Consider the following 26,911-nt stretch of genomic DNA (forward strand, 5'->3'; position numbering starts at 1 on the left):
ACATATAATATATATATTATATATATACTGAATGTAGCCTAATTTATACATACAAATATTAACTGTACAAAAGGCAAACCATAGTAAGCATCTAGGATAACCCAAGAAAAACATCAAAGCAGAACTCAACCTGATAATTTTACAAGGTTAACTTCTCTCGACAGCCTAGATTGTCTCCACTGATAAAGTAAGCTTTTAACTAGTCATATGAAAAGCACTCATCTGCTCAAGGATAAGAACCTTGCCCATGTACTTTTTAAGTGTGATCAAAGGTTACAACAGTATATTGCCCTGGGGATCGTTAGAGGGCTACACAGAAGTTGAAGTCTGTACTGACTCAGTAATATCTTTCATCAGTAGGATTCAGCACCAAGAGTAAAAAATCATCTGCCCTGTAAGATTTAGGACTGTGCTTAACATCTAATCTTAAATAGGGTGATAGTCTTTGCACAAATTAAAATATCCAAAACCTACAACCTTTCTGTGTTTGTAGTGATAGGCTGGGCACAAGAAGCTTCAGTTCTAAAAAGCATGTACATACTAATCAGGAAAATATGGTGAACTAACATGGCTGTGGTATTAAAATATTTTGTGTGAACTAAGAAAATTGAGCAGCTTCAAGCAGACAAGGTCACATGAGGTAGAAAAGCAACATACACTGAATATGTCCAAACCAAACACATCATCTTCCCTCCTTCATCCCGAAACTAAAATAAACAAAAACTGATCTGATGCTTTTCTTCCTCAGTGACCAGCACCACTATCTTTCTAGTTTGTCAGGTTCACAATTTTAAGTGGTGTTAATGCCCTTTGTTAACACCTTCCACTATCAATCACAGGCTAATCCTCCCAACTGCAGTTTTTTTTTTTTTTTTTTTTTTCTTAAATCTTCTTTCCTGCCCACCACTAGTATCTTAATGAATTTTCAATGTCTCTACCCAGGACTTTCACAATACCTCTTAAATGCCTCCTTGTGTCCATTTGGGTCCCCACCTAATCCACTGCAAGTATAATTATGTTTAAACTGTTCACATCACTATTAGGTTAAAAAATATAATGCTTGGTACACATAAAATATCAAATTCCTCAACCTAATCTTAAAACACTCAAGTTTTCATCCCGCTTGCCCTCCACACCGGCTCCACATCCCCTTATCATACCTCTTAAAATTTCCCACCATCCCACCTCTACTCCTCAGTACAAAAGCAGGACGATCGGTTCCACATGTCTTTTCCACAACCCAGTATGCACTCTACACCTGGTGTCCAGCTCTACAACACATCTTAATCCTTCCCTACCTCATATCCTCTGGGCCTTATGCCCACAGAGGAAATATATAGAAATATTCTTTTACAAATACCCTGGGTTTGTTTTTTTCTATTTTAGATACATTCTTTATATTGTACCAAAATTGATTACAGTTGGCTTACTACTAACATAAACACATGAGAAAGTTAAACATAAATCAAAAGGAAAAGTCAGAAAAGACAGGAAGACAGAACTTTACCAGAAATCCATGTTAAGAGGGTGATGGTATTTGAGCATTAAATTTAGCTATGACCTTTCTGGAGGGCAAAGTTCTCATGACTTTCTGTTTTTCAAAGCATTTATCCCTTGGCACTATAATCATTTGTTACTGTAGTATCTTTACTCAGGGAGGGTGCAAAGGTGGTTCATTTCTGAATCTTCCCCCAGCAATCCCCACACTTTCTGGGATGTTGTGGGCACACTTCAAACGTTCTGGAATAAAAAACGCAAACAGTGTAAGTTTTCCAAGGAGAATTCCCACAAGCCAGAGATCCCCAGCTGCAGTCTAGGAGCCAACCATGCTAAAGGTGACTTTCCCACTAAAAACAAGAAGCACTGACTAGTAAGTACTGGCACTCTGGTCTTCCTTACAGTTAAATTCCTGTGTCCATTAATAACCTGACATTCTGATTGATGAGATATAGTTTTATTATTAGTGTGACTCCACAGTGGATAACCTCTAGTTTTATGGAAAAATTGCATCTCTGACCTGCAAGACTGAGATCTGGATTCCACCCAAACGCTAACTTCAGTCCTGATTGCCCCCTTTCCTCCTCACACACACATAAAGAGAGAGAGAAAGGAAATGGCTACCAACCTCTGTCACCTTAACTCAACCATCGCAAGCATGATCAGCTAGTACTATCCTGCTAACTCTTCTTCGACAGAACAGTGAAAACTGGGTGGAATGATTGATTGAGTAAAAGTGATTTTTCTGTTTATAGTCTCTGATTCTATCATATTTTCTTCTAGAAAGATTTTTTTTCTTGGTTAAGTGAGAGCACACTCTCTATTTTCTAAGTAGTTATAGAAACTGTTTTAATATTCTCAAATTTATTTCTGCAAAATTGTACAGCTCTCCAAATGAAAAGCATTTTAATAATCCTAGATGTGGCCGCATTTAAAAAAAATATTATGTACACATTGCTTTCTTTCTGTATTCATTTATTCAAACAAGCAATAGCAAATGGAAATGTATAAAGTTCCTTAGTCTTATGAAGGAAATGCAGGGAACACTCAGCAAAATCCTAAGAAGCAAAACTGAAGTTAATCAATACTATATACAGTGTATGTAACTCAAACACATGAAAACAACAAAATACAGAAATAACTCATTTTTAGAAAACATGCTCATTACTTTAAACAATAATCATTATGAACCTGATGTTTATTTGTAACCTTATTGGCCTGGTAATCAGTGAGGTAGTATAATACTCTCTTCTACATGTTTTGTAAGGAATTTTCTCTCCTTAGCAGAATAACATTTGTTTTCATGTTCATCTCAATGTATCAGTTGTGGTGGAAGAGTTTTGTTGCCACCCCTAAAACAAAAGACATCAAAGAGCCTTTGTAAAAACTGAAACACATTTCGGTACATATGTACATATACGTGGATGTATATATTTTCATAAAACTCTGCCTTCAGGTAAAGTTACAAAAATTGTCTGCAGGCTGATCTAAAATTTCAGGGATCTACTTTGGAGGATCAGCTACCAGTAGGATCTCCGATCTTATAAGAAATTTTAAGCCTGTCCAGCCGTCTGGGTCAAAAATTAGGAATGCAAAAGGATTTTACTTCCAACGGTGTTCTACACAGTATTGAATATCACACATTACCATTCCTAAAACCACCTGGAGGTGCAATTTCCATGTCTCCAACCCAAACAACCACTAAGGCAATGGCCCTAATAAATATTCTGTGAACATATCCAAAGGAACAATGTCAAAGTACTACATTTCTTTATAAAGCTTTGTTTTTCTGATTATAAAATACGTGTGAAGGTTTGAAAACTTACAAAATACAGAAAAGGATATAAAAGTACGTAAAATAACCCATTATTCTCCCACATAAACAAGAATGAACATCTTGACAAGTTTCCTTTCTGCTATGAATTTGGCCTATCCTCAATTTTGTTTCATGATTTCACTTTCCAGTCATCAAAAGTATTTTCCCATGTGATTTAAAAACTCTTCATTTCACACATTTTAAAATATCTTATCTTTTGTTGTTCCTAAGCAGTATGTAAAAATGCTTCATAATCAGAAATTAACCACAATATAGAATCAGCAAACTCTAAACTTACAGAGCAATCAGCTATCATAATTTAAATATTTATATAGCACCTATCACTGAAGTGCTCTGTAGGTCAACAGATGGTCTGAGTTAATACGAAAACAAAATAGAAGTATTTCCTCTATAAAAAGACCTGGGATGTATTGGCAATATGTCTTTGATGGAAATGGGATTTGTCAGACTATTCAAAGACTAATAGAGAAAACCTTGAATTTTCTTTGAAAGTCTCATGTTTTTGCTATACTAGACCTTAAGATATTTAGAGCATCCAAAGAATCAGAGAGGACACAAACAAATGGAAAACATTCTATGCTCATAGATAGGGAGAATCAATATTGTGAAACTGGCCATACTGTCCAAAGTAATGTATAGATTTAAAGCTATTCCAATTAAACTATCATTGACAATCTTCACAGAATTAGAAAAAGCTACTTTAAAATTCATATGAAACCAAAAAAGCAGCACACACAGCCAAGACAATCCTAAGCAAAAAGAGCAAAGCTACAGGCATTATGCTACCTGACTTCAAACTATACTACAAGGCCACAGTAACCAAATCAGCATGGTACTGGTACAAAAACAGACACATAGACCAATTCAACAGAATACAGAACTCAGAAATATGACTGCACATCTACAACCATCTGATCTTCACAAACCTGACAAAAACAAACAATGGGCAAAGGATTCCCTATTTAATACATGGTGTTGGAAGAACTGGCTAGCCATACGCAGAAAATTGAAACTGGACCCCTTCCTTATACCTTATATAAAAATTAACTCAAGATGTATTAAAGACTTAAATTCAAAGCCAAAACTATAAAACCCTAGAAGAAAATCTAGACAATATCATTCAGGACATAGGCATGGGCAAAGATTTCATGACAAAAACATCAAAAGCAATTGCAACAAAAGCAAAAATTGAGAAATGGATCTAATTAAAGAGCTTCTGCAGAGCAAAACAAACTATCATTAAAGTGAACAAACAACCTACAGAATGGGAGAAAAATTTTGCAATCTATTCATCTGACAAAGGTCTAATCAGAATCTACAAGTGAAAGAGATTAAATGAAATAATGAAATCCACAGGCAGACAGCCCGGGCGGCGCCTTGAGCCTAGCTAAAAGTTGACCCTAAAGGCAGACAGCCCGGGCGGCGCCTTGAGCCTAGTTAACAAGTTGACCCCGGACCCAACCGATAATGTTATCTATAGATTTCAGATGTTGTATAGACAAGCATTGTGAAAGTCCCTGTCTTGTTCTTTTTCTGTTCTAAATTACTAGTGCTTGCCATTTATCTCTCAAACTTCCTGAGACCAGTATAAACATATCTCTCAACTTACTGGGCTCATCCCACTACATGTCTCCCCACCATATATCTCTCAACTTACTGGGCTCATCCCACTACATGTCTCCCCACCATATATCTCTCAATTCAAAGACTACCATATATCTCAACTTTAGAAAGACACCACCTGGAAAGTCCCCGATAAGAGCACAGTCGTTTGTGAGAGCGCGGGAACCAATAAAAAAACTGCTAAATGTATAGACTTAAAATGTTAACCAATTGTAATGCTGTAACCTAGAGAATTCCCTCGTTCCTCTGCAACTTTACAAGTCCTGTTTACATTAGGCTATAAAAGGCAAGCGCACGCATTGTTCAGGGCCCTCTTGTATGTTGTAAAACGGAGGGACCAAGTTCGAACTTGCATTAAAGATCCTTGCCGCTTGGCTTTGACTCTGGTCTCTGGTGGTCTTCTTTGGGGAATAAAAGGTCTGGGCATAACACAAGGAACTTAAATTTACAAGAAAAAGGCCAGGCGCAGTGGCTCTCACTTATAATCCCACACTTTGGGAGGCCGAGGCAGGCGGATCACTTGAGGTCAGGAGACGGAGACCAGTCTGGCCAACATGGTGAAACACCAACTCTACCAGAAAAAAAGAAAGAAGAAAAAACAAAAAAAAAAACCCAACCCCATTAAAAAATGGACAAAGGCCATAAACAGACACTTCTCAAAAGAAGACATTTGTGTGGCCAACGAACATATGAAAAAAAAGCTGAACATCACTGACCATTAGAGAAATGTAAATCAAAACCACATTGAAATACCATCACATGCCAGTCAAAACGGCAGTTATTATTAAAAAGTCAAGAAACAACAGGTGCTGGTGAGGCTGTGGAGAAATAACAATGCCTTTACACTGGTGGTGGGAATGTAAATTAGCTCAACCATTGTGGAAGACAGTGTGGTGATTCCTCAAAGCCCTAGAACCAGAAATAGCATTTTACTCAGCAATCCCATTACTGGGAATATACCCAAAGGAATATGAGTCATTCTATTATAAAGATATGTGCATGCATATGTTTATTGCAGTACTGTTCACAATAGCAAAGACATGGAATCAACTCAGATGCCCATCAACGATAGATTAGATAAAGAAAATTTGGTTCATATACACCATGGAATACTATGCAGCCATAGAGAGGAATGAGGTCATCTCCTTTGCAGGGACACAGATGGAGCTGGAAGCCATTATTCTTAGCAAACTAATGCAGAAACAGAAAACCAAACACCACATGTTGTCACTTGTAAGTGGGAGCTGAACAATGATAACACATGGACATGGGGAGGGGAACAACACAGTGGAGTCTGTCAGGTGGGGTGACAGGGTGAAAAAAAGCAAGATAAATAGCTAATGCATGCTGGACCTAATGCTTAGGTGACAGGTTGATAGATGCAGCAAAGCACCATGGTATATGTTTACCTATGTAGCAAACCTGCACATCCTGCACGTGTATTCTGGAATTTTAAAATTAAATTAAATTAAATTTTTTAAAAAAAGATATGAGGACTATCAGCTGCAAATACATCTCTTTAAAAGGAAGAGCATGTGAATGACACAAATTTATTAAAATTTCATCTTGTTAAAATGGATTTTAAAATATAAAGACATTTATATCAAAATAAAATTTCAAAACCAACTTTTATTACACAAAATGTTATAGCATCCTAACAAACTGGAAAACTTCTGAAGAGTTTGAGATGCTTGATTAGAATTTATTTCCATGTAAGTAGATTTCATGACCTTCCCAAATGTCAGGTCTCCAGTTTGCACATCTTCTGGAAGGTGTAGGCAGAAGATAAAATTAGAAGAAAAAAAAAAGTCAACCCAATCAGATCTTTTTAAAGCAAGAAATAAAGATAAATATTCCTTTATTATTTGGTCCCTAAAATAAGAGAAAACATTAAAGGAACTCTCTGTCTATCCTCAAAGGAAATATCAGTTCAATACCCAACTTGGCAGTACTGATTTCAACATATATTTAAAATCTGCCCCTGACATTATCATTTTGGTCCAACTCCCAATCATCTCTGGATTATTATAACAATCTTAATTGGTTACCTTCTTACATCATAACACCTATTCTCACTCTACACAGACAATATGAGACATCCTATTCAACATAAGGCTGGTAACATCCTTTCTTTACTCAAAATCATTTGATGGTATCCCATCTGCCTCAGAACGAGTCTTGCAATGACCCCTCATGGCCTATGTGATATGCTGTCCTCTCCTCCTCACCTTTTTCCATCTTCTATCACAAAAGTGGAAATCCATGGACTGTCTGTAACCAAGTTAGGAAAGAGATGACCACTCTAGGCAGAATTTATAAACTGAAACCAATAGGAGTAGCCTGAGACTCCACAAGACTCCTGCTGCTCCTAGGGCCAAACCAAAATAACTACCTCAGACTAGACTGAAAGATCATTCAATAAGTGGAAAAATCTGGAAGAAGAGTGGTCTGAGGGTTAAGGCCTAGAGTAAAGCCCTGTGGAAGCCGGTAAAAGAGACAGCATCCTGAGAAATATTTTTATGTGATAAAATAAATACTCACTACCTTCCACTGAGGGCCATAGCTGAGCCAGGGCTTAGCTGTATTATACAGTTAATAAGCAGCAAGTCCCTGTCATTTGAGAATAACGGCACTACTGGTATATAATGAGAAAAAGGATGGACATGACTGAAATTTTACCATGAAAAATGAAACTAAAATTTTGAAAATCATTTTGTTTTTCAAGATAAAATATAGGTTGTAATGGCAGATAGAGTACAGAGCAAATTTAAAGCATGAATCAAGTTTCTGTAGTTGGGGTTATAGGACACACGACACAACTGACCCTCAAAAGCATCATTTTTACAAAGACATTCAAGGACTCCATTAATTTTCTTAAATATCTCTCTTAAGCCTTTTTCAATGAAGCACCTGAAGTATCTGAAGTCCCTGTCAGATCTCTCTCCTTCTATTGTTACATTATCTGGTTCCTAGGAACCCTCACTTGGCAGTGGTTTTGCTTACAATTTAACTCCCTAATACCGTTTTATTTAACTTCCATTAAATTTGCATATTTGGTTAAGACTTGTGAGTTTTTGTAATCAAATGCAAATTTGTTTGCATTGTTTTACATAGTGCTTTCTGAAATTTAGCCTATAACCTTCAATGACCTGGCTCTAATAGGCAAGAATATGTATTATTCACATTCAGCTGTGCACAATGTTTTACAAGAACCTCTGTCCATTATTTCATTAATTTGACCTTCGCAACCTTAAGAAATCAGTTACATTATTCTTATGGTATAGACAGGGTACTAAAGTTTTGAAAGTTTAACAAACTGGTATATAATACAAGCTTTGGTCTGTGTCAGTCCAGAGAGTGCATACATTCTTTCTATTTAACATTTGTGTAGCAATTTATTTTGATTTAGCCTTTATAACAGCCATATGAAATATGTAGTGAAGCTGACGTTCCTATTCCTATTTTACAGATGAGGAAATTGATATCCAGGGTGATCAAAAAAACTTCTTTGAGGTATCATCAATTAAGTTTTTTGAACTTCAAAGAAATGAAATCAAAGTGAAACATTCATGAACGTGATAAGTTCATAAACTATAGTGTGTGTGTGTATAGTTTTTCCCCATGATACTGACCCTTCTTGTCTGAGACAAGCACTTTTAAACTATTTGTTGAATTGGACTGCCAAAGCCAGAACTTCCTGTACAGTTTCAGTAGACAGAAATTTATAGTCCTGTGATTCTCAACAGAAGCAACTGGGGTGTTCCTTAAAACTGCAGATTTCTGGACCCCACTCTACACTGAACTGAATCAGAGTATCTGGAGGGCTACAGGATCTATAATCCAGTATTGAAAGGTCTGAATTTCAATAGTTTTCCCAAATAATTTTTATTCACAGTAAATTTTGAGAACTACAATAAACAGCTCAATTTAGAGGGTGTCAAATGATATGTAATTACATGTAGGTGAAATTAAGCAATGTCCTCACAGACTTCAAAAGCGTCTAAGGCAGGTTGATTAATCTATTAACCAGAGGCATTTACTGTTATAATTCATAAACAATAGTTTGATTAACATGGCATTATAGTTATATGAATAAGTATCAACAGGGGAGAAGTTAGAAAAAAAGAAGAATCTAGTCATACTGAAATGCTTACAATGTAGCAAATATTCAATGTAAAATGGAGAAAGTTCTGAGATTTTAAATAAAAAACTTGTTGACATTTTAATTAATTCTGGTCGTATAAGAGGTAAAAGTTCACATAAGATTGCTATTAGCATACATGTATAAGTAAAATGATAAATGTGCTAAAAGTTAAAGAATAAGAATCAATGTCTTGAAAACTAATGAATGTCAGGAGAGTTTGTGAATAGCATTAGGATCTCTTACACAGACCATCATCCCCTGAGTGGTTTTGGTCTAAAGACAGATCTTGCGGCAATGCATGACTGGATTTCCCCCCCAGCTTCCAAGAGTGTCTTTCTCAGTGTCTTCTCCTCTTTTCAAAGCATATAGGGTTCTAGTTTTTACGTGAACTAATATTATGTCCTCAAAAGACGATAAAATATTTTTTGAAAGCTGAGGAATTATTCGTTTGATTTTGATCTAGTCTTCTTTCTGCACAAACAAAAATACTACCATTAGTTTTGGCACTCATTTTATGGTGGTTTTCACATCTGAACGTCATTTTATTTTTTAGATAACTTACTTCATCAGTGTTTAGTTACATATGTATCCAACATTCCCAATCTAATTCTCACACTTTTTATTAGGACTAGTTAATTGCTTAAGGAAGTTCCATCAAAAACACTTAAAAGTTCTAGCTGTAGTTCTGTAAAGGGGTTAAGATGAGTAAATCTAATTGTTATTTAAGTAAAAAGGAATGATGAGAAGTGGACAAAATGAGGCTATTGCCTTAATAACTATGCTGTAATTTAGATCCTACTTATCTAGCAAAAAACAACTCCAATTAAACTCACAAATAGCTTCATTATATTTTATTTCAGTTTAATTTATAATGAATGTCTCAGTTAGTAATATATTTTTTCAAATAAAACCATATTGAGATTTTAAAATAGTATATTCAAAAAACTCTCAAACTCTGGAAGCTGTCAGTGATAGCAAACTCTAAAAAGTCTGCCTATGAGAACACTTGACATCTACAGATAAAAAGAAACTTGACACCATAAGGTTGGAAATCACTTTTTTCCTAAACATTGTATTCCTAGTTCATCTCATGCCATGATCATCTGCCTAACATACTCAAAAGATATGTCTCTGATTTCAGTGAGAGGATATGACAATACTGTACCTTTTCTAAGTATTAAAACTACAGCAACAAACATTCTTATCTGACTTAAATTGTTCGATTTTCACAAGTCAAGTTCTATTAAAAACTAGGTGGACCAAAGAAAAATGACTGAAAAGCTAAATTTATTATTCCATAAAACCCTATAAGCTTCTGATTTTTCAGTTCAACTTGACTCTGAAATTAGGCTACCAAATTTCTAGATCATTCCACATGATGGAACTAGCACTGCGGTTGGATGACATTTTTAAAAAGTCAATTTCACAATGTCATCTCTGGAAGCAACCATCTCAAACTTTGTTTTGTAATCGATCACAGTTAAAAGCTAAAGAGATGGCATTTGCTTTACATGAGACTTTTCACAAAACACAGCTATTCAGTAAGGACCTCTAACAAGAATGCAGACTACTAGAGTGTAAAAAAGGTGATAGCGGAAGAGCACCTGTCAGAGCCCTGTGGGATGGAATGGAAGAAAATAATGACAGAGTTTGTTCTCTCTCAGTGTATTAGTTGAATGTGAAATACACTTGATATTTTATTTTTCTAAAAGATGAACCCTAACTTCAGAAATCTTTCAAAGTTTTATACTACAATGATCTTGGTGGTAGCTTTGGTTATTTTCAGTTGAGAGTGAACTAAAAATAATTATCTAGGACTCATGCTGAACATGGGATTTCCTACCAGTAAGGGCACAGCTCCTTATGTAACATATGCAAGAAAGTATTTTTTTAAGTAACCAAAATGTAAACATCACATTAAAAATGAAAATGTATAGGTTTGTTGATAGTCTATTTCTTCTCTTCTTTCCATCGAAATTTCCCTAAATCAATTAAGTCACCACCTCAATCTCAAGAGAATGGGGAGATAAATATTTCAAGTTAAAAGTCTCTTATTTCTTTTCACCCATTTTCCTACCATCCAGCCAGCACTTACAATAAGCAAGACACTGGGCCCGAATTTTCTAAATGAAATGCTGATGGTTGAGAAAAGGAAGCTACAAAATTTGATTCCTTTTATAATAAAACTGTCTTAATCTGAATCTGATTCCCTTAGTTCCTGAGATTAGAAAGCAAATTCTCAATACAGCATAAGCAGTTCAGCAGGCTCTCTCCCTTCCAGACTTCCTGAGGGACTGCTGCTGAGGCTGGACCCCGAAATAATAGCTCCCAAACAAGGGGATGTTTCATACCACGAGGACAAACACTGCTTGCTAAAGAGCATTTCTGAAGTGGATCTCTAAAATACGATAAAAAATAAAAACTATTTCATTTATTTGTGTTCATGCCAGCTTAAAAATGGACTAAGGATGCTGATTCCACATAGCAGTATAGCAGTTGCCACAAAATTAAACATTCCCCACTGAATAATATCTCTATGACTTCAAACTTCCATTAGGTCTCTTTAAGTGGTTTATACCTGGAGAGAAGGAAACACTTGCCACAGACATAGCATAAATATTCAGTTATTTAAACTTACTTCACAAGATGGAAAATTTTTACTAAAATCCTATTAAACCAAAACCATAAGATTCTTGCATAAAATTATTTCAATATTCTAACAAGGTACTGGGAGAGACAGAATGGCATTCCTTAAAATTTGAAACACATTCTGAGGGAGAATAATCTATTAGATAAAAAGAAAATGAAATGAAATGAAATAAAACGTGTATAGATAGAGATGGAGAACAGAAAAAGACTGACCAAAAAAAAAAAAAAAAAAGTACCGGAACATCCTCTTTTTTAATTTAAATCAACTTCAAAATTGACCAGAGCTAAGAGTAACTAGTTACATTCAAGTATAAACTCTTTCAAGCAACAGATGTGTGTTACAATGACATTTCATTCTTCAGCTAGCTTCTTCAAGAAGTCTAAATTAAGTCAACTTTATCAGAAGTGAGCCAGTGTCCACATAATTTCATTTTATCCAAATGTGCTTCTTTGTATACCATGATTCTATTGCCTTTTGATCTTTTAGAATTCCTAGTAAGTGAAAATCTATCTGTCTATGATAAAATCTATCTATACTTAATCTTCAGTGTAAAATAAATAATATACCTTGTCCCAAGCACTGAGAGTATCACACACAGATATAAACATTATACACAAAATAAATGTCTTTTAAAAAGTTAATCTATATATCTACATATAAAGTAAAATGCCATGTATAATTTTCCCTTTATTCTTGATGTAGCTTTGGAATTATGGCTACTGTTAATGAATTCATAGAGTCAGGAAAGGTGATGGAGAGGACATGATATTAAACATTTCCAGACTTTTTCATCTGAAATCAGTTTGAAATTGCAAACCAGAGAGAACTCAGAAAATGGCTCCAAAAGTCACCTAATCTCAATTCCTAGTTTAAAAATTCCACACTATCAAAATCTCCAATCCACTCTATACACAAAATGAACCATTTTCATTGTGTTTCCATGAAAGTGGTATTTATATAAGCAATAGTGAAAACTCATCAGCCCTTTACAGACACTGTTACAATTTTCATCCATTAAAGCGATGAACAGGTTTGTGACTTTTAGTTTCCTAAATTACAAAGATAATGACCTGCACTACAAACATAAGCACTTTCATTTCTAAAGAGACATTAGATAACCCAATTATAGACTAATCATCATGAACACGTGTTGTGTTTACAGTGTATCCATAAGCAATGCTTGTGTCATACCAAACTCCTAAAGGCAAATTCATAATTAACTGGAAATATTGATACTGTGTTATAAATCAGGTTAACATAAAGGTCTTTTATTAAGGAACTCTGCTAAATCTCCCTCCCCAATGAAAACAATCATATTTTAAAACAAATGCAATAATGAGAAATGAAGAAAAAAGGGGAGATAGACTTGGCAACTATTAGAGTGGTACAAAACTGAGCTATCAAGATTACAGATATAATTGTAAAGACTGTATATTGTTATTAAATCTACAAAGATTTTTCATTATAACTGAAGAGGTGACATTAGTATCTCAAATATTACAAATCTTTAAAAATATAGAGCTGCACTGCCCAATATGGTAGCCATTAGCTCCCTGTGTCTATTTAATACTTGAAATGGGGCTAGGCCAAACTGAAATGTGCTTTAAGTGTAAAACACACACAAGATATTTAGACTCACAAAGAAACAGAATGCAAAATATTTCATTTTTTTTATACTGATTACATCTTGACATGCTATGCTGGTTAAATATTATTATAATTCATTTCACCCATTTCTTGGGTGTGTATGGCCTCTAGAAAATGTAAAATCAAATGTATGGCTTGTGCTGCATCTCTATTGGACAGTGCTTATCTATAATGTTTATAGGACTGTTTTCATCAAAGCCACTGGGTGACACTGTTTCTTCACTAAATTGACACAAGCAAAGCAATTTTCTGCCAGGGGAAAATCACACACGCACACACACAAACCATACATGCACACACAGGTACACACATGCACATGTACATACACACACCTCAGCAAACAACACGTGACCCTTATAATCAGTCATCTTCTCAGGATGAAAGAACATGAGTACCCTTAAAGTAATGTTATTACTATTGTTAGCAAGACCGGTTATCCTTGAAAGCTTTAATAATCATTCACAGATTCCTAAATAAGAAATGACAGTTCTAATCAGATAAAAAACACACACATTGCTTAGTTTGTGACTCTTCACAAATAGCTTTCCATCTTCGAAATGGTAATGTTCTTCATTTTTATATCTGATATTATATCCTATTTACTTATATTTTAATGAAATTCTAAGGAAACGCTGCAAAATAACAGGTGAAAAAAATTACCAGCTGTTTTTGCTAATGAAGAAATGCCTTACCGATTTGCAGATTACGTTTTGCCTGGAATTTTGAAATTCTGAACATACAAAAATCAACGTATTGAAAATCTAAAATAAAAATATTCAATATTTCAGCCACTGCTAAATACTTTTGTTTGATAAGACTCCACAAAGTTAGACTTTTCAGTGCAACTGATATTTATTTATTCGACAAAGTCAAGAATAATTCATTCCAGAGGCTCCCTGGTATTATCTGATTACCAGAAAATTCATTGTAAGGGCTGAACAAGTTTTGTGTTATTTACACATCTGACACTCAATCTGATGACTCAATCAATCTTTTAATACTGAATGAGAATTTACAGTTGGCTCCATGTGAAAAATTACAAATAATACCTAGGCTTAAAGTCACCAGCCCGACTCCTTTCCTACTCTGTTTCCCCAGTAGCATAGTCAAGTCAAAGAGGAAATGGACAAAAGCCATCTTGCCTTGGGCTATCTTCACACATTTAGCTAACTCTCAGTTTCCTTCTCTCTAAAATCAGAATAATTCTAGTCTACTAATTACAGCCTTTTCAGAATTAAGCATTTAAAATATCAGTGCAACCAACTGTTTACAGTCATAAACTAACTCGACATTAATACAATCAGTGTACTATTTTGAAGTGTAACATGTCCTAAGTCTAACAATATTTTACCTTTGTTTCAGAGCAGACTGTAGAGGTACACCAAACTAATTTCCATTTTCCAAAATATTCTCCATGTCTTCAAAATGTAAAGTTGCTTAAAATCTAAACCATTTATGTTTAACCACATATGTGTTGAAGACCTTCTGAAAACCTATGACACTAAGACTTTTTGCTCGTAAGAATGAACAAATTAAGTTTTGCATATAATTTCAGAGCAGAGGTGAATGAGTCCTGGAGCCAGGTTAAAAACCTGCTCTAAGTTATTATACGCATTTCTCTGTTATCTAAGATTTCACTGTGACTTCCCTTTTTCTTATGTTCATGTCTCATTACTCTCACTAGGCTGTAAACTTTGGAGAGACAAATGCTGTGTCGCATCTCTCTGTGTATTATTTGTATCATTTTTAGCACGAGGACTAATGCACAGATAAAATGAGTTGATTTGAGACCTGGTAGGTTGATTGATCAAAGGCCTTCATGGATAATGGGTAACATTAGCTACAGGTAGCATCTTCTTTTAAAACACTGGTATACATTCACAATGAACAGGTATGGCCAACTAATATTTTTTATAATTGTTATACAACACATCTTCCTCTAAACTACAACTCAGGCGCATCTGTTAGACTTTTTTCTCAGTAATGAAATCTGTATATTTTATATCAATAACAGCACAAACATACATTCGCAGTTCAAAGTTAAAACAATTCCATAGTAGCCTTACTAAAAAAAAACAAAACAAAACAACAAAACTCCTTTCATAAAAAATACTACCTATCGTGAAAGTATATATAGGTAATTACCAAAAGGATTCAAGTTTCTATATAAAGGAATTATCTTCATTTGAACACTAATAGAACACATCTTTAGGTACAAGAATAGGAGACTGGACTTTCTGAAGGTCTTTAGAATTATTTCACAGAGGTTCGTTAAACACATGAATGCAGAATATAAGCATACAGGTTTTTAATCTCAATTTGAGGGAGTTTTTTTAGAAGACATAAACACCACACAGAAATGGAGCAGGAAGACTCCAATGAAGAGGAGACACATGGCAGCCAAGTAAACAATTCACCATAAACCTGTAGGGTTATGCATCACTTCCGGGAGCATAAGACATTTCGCCATCACCCAATGCAAAAGCATGATACAATAGCTGCGTTGATTATCTTCACACATCCAGGACAGTATAACTCACAACAATAACTCTTTCTCAAAAATACAACTCCCATCCTAATCCCAAAATAAACTTTTTCTTTTGATAGATAAAATAACACACGTTTTCAATGAAGTCGACATTGACTCTACTAGGCTGACTGACACAAACAGTATTAATGGAAAAATCTCAAAATACATAGGCATACTTCTAATTTTGAGGTTTATAAACATCCTACCTTGACAGAATGAGAACTTGCTTAGAATGGAAGTAAAATTGAATTTGTAAAGCCTTTATTCAACTAGCACTCTGAAGAGATTATTTCTCAGAGCTGAATTTCCTAATAGACTACAACAAATTCACACAAATGTCACTGCAGATAGAATGAATGTTTTTTCATGCCAGTGTCACTCACCCTGCCTGCCTGCACCCCCTCCCCCAAGGCTTTTCAAAATGTATTTCATACACAGAGTCACTGTTCTGGTTGTTTATTTAATTAACATGACAGCCCAGCATACACAGCATTTCTTTCAGTTCTACAGTTTTAACTTTTTACAGTTTCGACTCAATGCAGAAAGAGTAAAATTACTGTGTTCACTCCTTCCAGCCCCTGTAAATTTATATAGATTCACTGACTATTTATGTCACTTAAAAAAGTTTTCAGTATGCTTTAAATATCACAATTTTGTCCCCACACACACAAAATTCTTTTCCTCCACCTTTCCCGAAGGATAAGGAAATCTTGTTTTCCCTTTTCAGTATTTTCAGAAATTGACATTAATTAATTTTAATTCTGTCACCAAGTCATAAGTAATCAGTATTGCTCGTTGAATCACCATAAACTGAGTAACACTACTGAAATGCAGAAGTTACAATTTAATTAAAAGTCCATGATTATTTCTGAAACTTACTCAATTTGAGCAATATGTTCATACTGAAAGGCATTTAGGAATTTAAACAATGTATTCTACATTTTGAGAATAAGCAATTTTTTTTTGTCAAAGAATAACAGTGCCTCCCATCCAGTGCTTACCATCAAACACCATACCCATTTCTCCTATTTTTGCTTTGCTGTTGTTTGCTTTCTCTCCTAAAAGTGTCTTTCTCACATCAGTGCTGAAAAACTTGACTCTTCTTTCAATAACTAAGATCAAAATGGATGATGTTGTATCCATCACAAAAAATGTCATCATTAAGTGGTACAGATGCATTAATGTAACAGTCATACGCCTTTGTGTTTATCTGAAACCACAGGTAAAAATATAAATTTTTTCTTAACAGGTAACTAAAATAAAATTGCATTGGTTTGAAATCTTTCAAAAGTGAATGTGTAAGGTGGTCTCAGTAATTAGAGAGGAATGAGCAGCCAATTATAGTTCTCTATTTATAAAGAGAATGGAGAGACACCCCTTCAAATACAATTTCCAAAAGCAAAAAATTGCAAAATTAAAATTTTACACTGAAAAATAACATATTAATCATGCATAATATCTAACAGTCCAAGAAAGTCTAGGTACCTCTGTATATTCCCATGTTTGGGGCCAAGGGCACAGTGGTACTTTGAGAGAGACATATCTGCTCTGGGATGCGAAAGTCCACTTAGAAAAGATACACACACCTTAACAGACACTTGTCTTCTTAACACGGGCAACCAAAAAAGTAGTTTGACACACTCATCTACAAAATCAGCCTCAGTATTGCAGACACTGGGTTGGCAGGACTAAACTAAAAGCCAAACAAACTTTATAGTTCTTTAAGCTTTGAAGAACTATAAACTTTGTTCTTTCCTGAGAATAAAGATATTCCCACTTGCATTCACAGACACCAGTGCTATAGATTTACGGTTCTTGAAAGGAAAAAAGGGAGGGAGAGAGAAAAATGTATCTGTCAGTTGGTTTCTCTTATGAGAATTTTATCATATATTCTCTTTGCACTTTTGGAACTGAGGGTCACTGAAGAGGGATAGTTCATAAGTAACTAGCCACTGCCATTCATACAGAGAAGAAAATGATGAAATTCTCTCACCGGTAAGCCTCACAATGAGTAAAGTGCAAATAAATTCTCAAGAGGACTCTGACAGACTCTGCTTTTAAGTTCTTAAATGACTATTTAAAATTCACTTGTTGCATATGAGAATTGTCTTGAGTTGAAAGTAAATATTCCTTCAGAAAAAAGACAGATGATATTCAGGGGAGTGTTACATACTTATTTTATAATTATTTTGATGTTTGACTTCACAAAGTATGCAAATGACAGTGGTACACTTTGCACCCTTAATCAGAAGTTTGTTTCCTTATGATAAAACAGATAAGCCATTTACTATGTAAGCTCCTGAACTTTTCACACAGTAAGGTTAACGTATATGAGATACTGTCCTATCTTATAAGATAGTACACTGTGTTAGTTTCCACCCACTCCCCACAACTATGCTCAGCAACAACTTTTAATGGGTCATATATATAAAAACCAGTCTTCAGTGACACGCACACACTCACCCATGCCCTCATTAAAACTTCAAGTATCTCAATTTCTGCTAAATGTATTCTTGTTTTTCCATCACGCGTAAGACATAAAGTTTCTCACTTTAGAATAATCTTCATTAACACAGCCTTTAAAAAAAATAGTGACCAAAGAAAATTACAGAAGTAGATTGCAATTACATTTTCCAACAGCATTAATCAGCAAAACATTAAATATGCAATGCTTACTTTGATAACTTTGCAGATAATTCAGATTCTCCATTTATCAATTTAAACCAGAGAAAACCAATAAAAATTTGTGGGTTAATGAACGCTGCTGGTTAATTTACCTAACCACCTTCTTATCTTCTATCCACCCTTAATTTCTTAACTTATAAATGTTAATATAAAATAAAAAAAAAATTCCACAGGGTGAATGGTATCAATTTGGAATCAAGTTGCGATTAAATCCCAGATTTTCCTTAGAAATTATGATTGTGAATTTTGCAATAATCACATCATATTGCCCTATAAGTTAATGAATAGTGTATTCTGAACATACTTAAAGCTGTGGTGTTTTCATTTAAAAGACATTCTGTCCTATAACTGTGAAAAGAAATCAAAATGGTTAGTTTACCCTCAAATAGATAACTTACTTTACTGTAACAATTTCCAAATTTTTACCAAAACTAAGTATCAGTCAGTGGCCTGCTTTCTCCTCCACTCTTAGAGTAAGCTTAAACACAAGAAGCATTTGTTTTATCTAAACGAAAAGCAAATAACTACATTTGTTTTAAAATAAACAGACAATGATGCTGTCATCTACTCTGTTAAATAATGTCAAACAGCCATAGGTCTGTGTAATCAACTCCATTTCAGAAACAAACTAGCCACCCACACCATATGGTGACTGCTATTTCTTAGAAATACCCAAATGATTAGCCACAGAATAACCTTAGAAGAAAAAGCTTACTTTATCTTAGGATAGTCTCTTGCTCCCTAAAGTTGTCCTAATAGTACCATAGGTAGGCATTAATTTAAAGGGAAAAGTGTAAATTTCCACTTGCTGTGTCTAACCAGCTCCTCCTCCCCATCAAGTGTCAAATCCACTTCAGACAGAGAGGTGAACAAATCTGCTTCAACTAGAGGCATACACTTCAGTATGCTTTTTTAGACACAGTATGCATTTAAAATTGGGATTTGTTCTTTTATGCCCTTTAGAGCAACTGTTCTATAGTTTTAAGTCATTTAATGATAATAAGGAGACTCATCCCCAAAAGTGACTAAAGTTTTATTTACAACTTTATAATCCCAGGTTCCTCCTCCTCCCACGTTGTGGGAAGATATACACCTCCAGCAGTCTTAGAAATGGCCTCCCAAATTAGTATTTCCTGTAAAATCTACATAAATCCATTTGAATTTACAAATATCCACTTAAGTATGCACATACTAAAGAGAACTGTTTTGTTTTTAGTTGACACTAAAACGCAGTTGACAATTTTGAACAATTCCAAAGTTCAGACATATTATTCCCCAAGTTGAAGTTTGTGATACAAAACATACTAGCATGTAATAATGCATGCCCCTAAATTATATTTAAAAACAAACTGGGTACCATCAGCTGCAGTATCTCCAAATAAAACTCACTGCAAAACCAGAAAATGTGTATCAATTCCTCACCTTCAAGCATAGCTTGCTTTGCTCTGGAATCTTTTTACTGGTTTTCATAAATGTTTAATATCATTTCATTAAAAGACATTTTACTTTTAAAAGTAGAAATCTAGTGAAATCTGTGTGTTAAAAAAAATCACTTATTGCTAAAATAGTAAACTTAATTCTAAAATTTCTGCTAAGGAAGGAAAGCGTAAGAGTACTGAAAAGAGTAGGCAAGCCATACACCAGGTGTAGCAGATCTAAAAAGTTGGCCCAGCTGTGGAAGACCCTACACATGCCATCTAGTTTTGTTACTCAATCGTGTTTCAGTTGTTCCCGTTATAAAACTATTGTGTGAAAGAGAGGGGGAGAAAAAAAAAAAAAAAAAAAAAAAAAAAAAAAAAAAAAAAAAAAAAAACCCTGCTAGTTTCTTATTAATTCTGAAGTTAGACTACTTTTCTAGGCTATCTTCCCTTTAGTTGCCAGCGCTCGGATTCTCTCCACTCTGCGCCGGTTCCCAAGTGTTTCAAGTTTCCCCAGGAGCCGAGAGAGGAGTTGCCAGTGCTTACCTGTTCCCTCGGTATACAGGGCAGGGAGGTCCTCCGATGGGACTTGCTGCTGCAGCCGGACATCTCGGCGGACACGACAGAGCTGGACCGCCTCCTCCTCTTAAACACCGGGATCTCTTCCTTGGTCCCAGCAATGAGCTGGGACCCCAAATGCTCCCTTGGAGCCGCCTCCGCGGACTGCGGCAAGATTTGTTCCACGTACCTGGCCAAGAGGATCCCCAGCACGCCGGCCAAGTACGCCAGGTAAGGTCTCCAGGCGACCTTGAACCTCTCTAAGGAAATGAGGGACACGGTCCTGACCGCGCTAGTCAAGGCGATCATGAGGACGCCCAGCCTCAGCCTCAGCACCAGCCATGTCGCGGCGGCCAAGCAGCTGAGCACCACCCCCGCGGCTGGGAGCGAGAGTAAGTGATCCTCCCCGACGCCCAGCCCAATCTGGACGAGCGCTTCCCCCCCACAGCAGGCGGCCAGCAGCGCGACAGCCAGAGGCAGGCGCACCCCGGCGCGCAGGAGGTACAAGCCCATCCAGAAGAAGGCACACAGGAGACTGAAGAGCAGCGCTGAGGGCTGCAGCCAGGGGCTGAGCCGCGCGCCGCCCCCGGGAGCACCTCCCCGAGGCCCCGGGAAGACGCCCCCTTCTGCTCCCGGGGCTGCTTCCTCCTCCTCCTCCGCCGCCGCCTCCTTACACTGCTCCAGGTCACAGCCGACCTCCCCGCGGACCAGCCTCACCAGCAGCGCCAGGAGAAAGGACAGGGAGCCCGCGCACAGCGCGGAGGAAAGTTTCCGAGAGCGCCGGAGCGGCTGCAGCACTAGGTCTCCCAAGCAGCCACGGCAGCCCGAGTCCCGCGGCGATGCGAGCTCTGCACGATGGTGGCAGTCCCGGCCCGCCGTGGGGGCTTGACTCACCCCACTGTGGACGGGCTTGTCCCTGACTCGTGCAGCGTCGACGGGCACTGCCATGGTATGGGGTGCCCTCTTCACCGAATTCCCAGTGGCCCCCGACGCCCCCGCCCAGACCCACACGAGCGCGCGCGCGCACACTCTCACACACACACACACGCTCTTCCCAATTCCACCCTCGGAATCCTTCTCCCCAGGCCCACAATCCACGGAAAGTTTCAGCTTTTGAATAACTCCTGGAGAATGCTAGATGCTCCAATGAGACTTCTTCAAGTTAAAAGCTAGCACGCTCGAGTTGAAAGCAAGCACGGGCAGAAACGATCAGGATTCCCCTTTTCTCTTTGAATATCTTTTACAGATTATCTGTTCTACCCCCACCCCCGATTTATATCCTCCGGGATCTCTTCCTACTTCAGGATTTCAAAAATTGCCCAATGCATCCCGCGCGCAGGAGACGCTGACGCTGGAGGAGTATGGGGCGCGGGGCGGGCTCCGGGCCATTCCGAGGCGCAGCTCGGCGCTGCGCTGCAGCGCGCCGGGCCCGCAGCAGATGGAGGTCTCCCTTCTCTTCCTTCTGCAGCTCTTTTTCTATCACTCTTTCTTTCTCCTCGGCCGATTCTCCCCGGCACGGCCCCAGGACGCGAATCGCCATTCCCTGGAGCAGAAAGCAAAGCCTCCCCCGCCTCTGTCAATCCAATTCATGGCAAAGGATGGAAAAAAAAAATGGAAAAGGGGCTGAGAAATAAAAAGTTGCTAAGTCCCGTCAGAGAGAGAGCCAGACCGAGAGACTAGCGGCAGCCGCAGAAGGGAGGGAGGGAGAAGGAGCGAGCAAGAGAGGAAGGGAGGGTGAGAGGAAAGGGAGGGTGAGAAGGGAGAAGGAAATTTGCTTTTTTTTTTTTTTTTTCCTCCCCACTTCTTTTTGATGCAAGGTTCGTGGCGATTTGCAGTTTTGCAAAGGGGAAACGAGAGGAGACGACTGCTTAAAATTGTATAAAACTGGCAACTGGAGTGATCGACAATTCCGCTTTCTTTCTTTAAGGCAACTCCCTAGGAAAGCTTTCTCAGCCGAGCTCCCGCCCCCTCCTCCGGAGGAGGCGCTACCCTCAGCTCGATTGCTCCTTTGCTGGGAAAGCTGCCGGTTCACCCTACAGGCTGGAGCAGGGGCTGCTGAGGCTGATCCACCGCCCAGCCCACCGCAGCCCCGGGGTGTGGGGGGCTGCCGCTGGTCCTGAGGCTGAACTCCCTAGGACGTTGGAGGGAAAAAAATAAAAAAAGATTGTGTTTGCCTACTTGGCAGATGAGAGCTAACATACTTTCTACTGTCCCTGAAAATGACAGCCACTTCTGTCTTATTCAAAGATGCTCCCAAGTCAGGTACAACAGCAGTCCAATTTCAGGTGACATTGTAATCCTTTGGTTGCTCCTGCTGGAAGGTCTGTTTTATGAGAACCCAAGCCTGGCCTGTTGGTTCAAATGATGGAAGAATCAGCCTTACCTAGACCACAATATATATAAAAAGAAAGGAAGGAGAGGCAGCAGTCATTTAAATCCAGTGTATGAGTATTACACAACAGTTTTTGACTGTGGAAGGTAAAATTACATTGAGACTAAGTGACCATATCCTCAAAAAAGGTTAACAAAGTTTAGAAGCCCAGATAGTTCTAATAAAGAAAAACCTCAAGGGTGAGGTGAGGATAGGTGGGTCAACACTAGGAGAGATCTTAGAAGACTGTCTATGGCTGCAAAATACTACATCTTTGAACAAAGCGTATGAAAAAAATCAGGACCTTAGTTATTAATGAGTAAAGGTTCATGTACAGCAGCAGTGTGATATTTGAGAAACTAAAAATTTTCAAGCTAACTTTTCTTTTTTTTTTTGGCAGATTATGAAAAAGAATTCAATATCTATTCAATGGACTTAAACGCTATTGATGTTCCTTGGGATCTGGTTGTCTTTTTAAAACTAAAACAAGAATATGATACTCCACTTTTAACATGGCTATCTTAGATGTCATTTGCCCTCACTAATAATAATCTTAATCCAATTTTGTCTTAATTATCTTGACATTCCAGGTTACAGTGTATTTACAGCCTAAAGCATTTAGATAATCGATTCAATATGTCACTGTATTTTGTGTGTAGACATGAAGCAATAAAAAAAGCCAAAAGGAGATCCTTGAGATAAAATTAATTTATGGGGACGGGGGAGAAGATGGTTTAAGTTTTATACAGCTTCATGGGAAGCAGCCTGCTCTAGTAGGAGGCAGATATTAATATTATGACATAAGTAGATATGAGAAACTGTAAAGGTACAGCTTCTCTCTGTCAGATGTCCAGAATTGTGCTACCACACAGGAGTATGAGTTGGGCAGCTAGTCAATGGCAGTAGGCACCATCTGTTTAATAATTAAGGAAACAGGAGCAGCAATGTCTCTGCCAAAGACAAATGAGCCCCCTAGCATGCACACATACTTTCATGAGTTTCCTTTTTAGACATATGATTCATATGCCAGATCCTACCTGGGACACGTCGGAGTGAAAACCTTGATTGGAAAATCGTTCATATCTGTTGGCATTAAAAATGACATATTAAAATAATAAACTGTAAAAGTCTGGCATATATCAAGGTTAAAAAGAAAAGCAGAGTAAGGGAAATTTTAGAATATTTCAATTTTATCTGTCCCCTACCCCCACGATTATCTCAGTTCTTTAGAAATTTTAATATAATATTATCATAAAAACTGAACACTTAGGGGTAGGGGAAGCAGACGTTTTTTAGAAGTTGTAACAGGAAAAAAAATGGCATTTGCTAATGGCAGCAAAACAAGAATATCCTAAATCCATATGTTAAACAATAACATCCTGGAACTCTTCAGTAAAATAAGGAGGCAATGTCTTGGCATCCAGGTTTTTGTTGTTGTTGTTGTTGTTTTTTTTTTTTTTTTTTTTTTTTTTTTTTTTTTGAGACAGAGTCTCGCTGCTCTGTCGCCCAGGCTGGAGTGCAGTGGCCGGATCTCAGCTCACTGCAAGCTCCGCCTCCCGGGTTCACGCCATTCTCCTGCCTCAGCCACCCAAGTAGCTAGGACTACAGGCACCCGACGCCACGCCCGGCTAATTTTTTGCATTTTTAGTAGAGATGGGATTTCACTGTGTTAGCCAGGATGGTCTCGATCTCCTGACCTCGTGATCCGCCCGCCTCGGCCTCCCAAAGTGCTGGGATTACAGGTGTGAGCCACCGCACCTGGCTGGCATCCAGGTTTCTTTAAGAAATCATAATCAAAAAAAAAATCATAATCAAAAAGTTATTTGCCCCATTAAAAGGAAAGAAGGTAGATTTTTCTCCCCATACCATCCAGAACCCAGAGGCAAGTGAGCAAAGACAACACAATGCTAATGTTAAAGAGATGCAGAAACCTGCAGGGCGATCCTAACTAAAAGAAGCAACTAATAATGTACCTTTAACAGAGTACATTAAATGAAATAAGCTGCAACACATAAACTGGATAGGGAGCAATCACATATCAACACTGCCCATTTTCTACAGATCGTGGTGAGTCCTAGTTTAAGAAAGTGACAACACAGCTGAAGAATAAGGAAAATGTTGTACATGCAGAAAAATAGTAGAGCATGGACATCAGAAGTAAAAATTTAAATTTTACTTGATAAATCTTGCACTTAGCCAAATCTAGCAAACATGTTTTTATAGTTTTTTGGGAAGAGGATCCAACCCATCACATTTGAGCTTTATTAAATATAGTTAAGCGTCATGGGATTCTATTGTAAAATTCAGTAAGTTTACATTCTGTAGTATGGGTTCAATCATTCTCTGCTACCTCTCTGATTATTATATATTTGTATCTAATAGGCAGCTAAAATATAAGGTATCCAAAACAAAATTCTTAACTTACAATTCCCTTCCTCCCTATCCCCTACCCACCCAAAATATATTTTCTCAATCATGTTACATCCCAGTAAAGAACATAACCATCTACCTAGTTGCTCAGGCCCCAGAAGAGGGAACTGCTCTTGATTCTTTCCTTCATTTATCTTGTTTTACTTTTAGTAGATTAGGAAATCCACTTGATCCTCTCTAAAATGTATTCTAAATCCATTTACTTTTCACCGTCCCTCTTATAATAACCTACCAAAGACCCATCATCTTCCTTGGCCAGGACAACTGCAGTAACTAACTGATCTTGCGCTACTTATAATTCATTTTCTATATAGCAGAGTAATACTTTAAAAATATAAATTGAATTATGTCCCTCCCCTATTTAAAATGATCCAATGGCTACCCATTGTAGTTGCAGAATCCAGTCCTCATCACAGTCCTCATGACAGTCCTATAAGGACCTTCATGATCTTTCCAAGTAATTCTCTCTGACGTCTCCTCCTATTCCAATGCTCCTACTTCACTGGTGAAGCACTATTTATTAGAACTTTCTTCAATGACAAATAGACCCTCTGCTGTCCAATATGGTAGCCACTAACCACATGTGGCCGTTGAATACTTGAACCATGGTTGGTGTCACTGAGGAGCTGAACTTTTGGGAACAGGATCTAACCCATCACATTTGAGCTTTTATTTTATTTTAATTTAAATTTTAATACATTCACTTGGCTAGTGTCTACAGAAATGGAGAATGCATCTCTAATACCCCAAGCCACCTTTGTGGTCTTCATACATGTGAAATGGGAAACTGTGTTCAGGGCCTTGGTATCCAGAGATTTTCACATAGCTGGCCCCTTGTGCTCCATCAAGTCTAACCTCAAATGTTACTTTATTTCAGAAAGGCTTTTTTCCCAAGAATCTTATCAAAAACTTGTTGGACACCCCATGTGCACATACACACTTTTTCTCTCACTATCATCCTACCCTATTTCATTGTATTTATATCACTTATCACTGTATAAAATGGTCTTGTTCATTTATTTGTTTTCTCACTTATCATTTATCTCTGTTCACTAGGGTGTTAGTGCCATGTGAACAAGGACCATGAATATCTTTCTTGTTTGCTGTGTATCTCCAATTACCAGAATAGTGCCTGGCATATGATGGAAGCTTGTCTTAGTCTGTTTACTGTTGCTGTGAAAGAACACCTGAGATTGGGTAATGCATCATGAGGTGATTTAATCATATGAACATCACAGAATATACTTACACAAACCAGATGTGTGATCTACTACACACCCCGGTTATATGGTATAGCCTATTACCCCTAGGCTACAAATGTGTACAGCATGTTAATGTAGTAAATACTGTAGGCAGTTGTAACACAAGGGTAAATGTTTGTGTATCTAAACATAGAAAGGGCACAAAGTACCGTATTGTAATCATATGGGACCACTGTGGTATATGTGGTTTGTCATTGACCAAAACATTGTTAGTAGTGCAAGCCTATATCAATATTTACATTACTCATCTATTAGAGAA

At 37.3% G+C, this 26,911-nt stretch overlaps 1 protein-coding gene across 1 annotated transcript in view; it reads right to left on the minus strand.

The window, feature by feature from the left end:
- PDE3A (phosphodiesterase 3A) overlaps positions 1-21,817 on the minus strand; it is a 326,043-nt gene extending 304,226 nt beyond the window's left edge. The window contains 1 exon segment of the mRNA XM_017888601.1: positions 20,578-21,817. Coding sequence (XP_017744090.1) covers positions 20,578-21,537 — 960 coding nt within the window. The 5' untranslated portion in view covers positions 21,538-21,817.
- Positions 21,818-26,911: the final 5,094 nt, after the last annotated feature.

Source organism: Rhinopithecus bieti, unplaced genomic scaffold (genome assembly GCF_001698545.2).
Source record: "Rhinopithecus bieti isolate Rb0 unplaced genomic scaffold, ASM169854v2 scaffold_15769, whole genome shotgun sequence".
NCBI classification, from domain to species: Eukaryota; Metazoa; Chordata; class Mammalia; order Primates; family Cercopithecidae; genus Rhinopithecus; species Rhinopithecus bieti.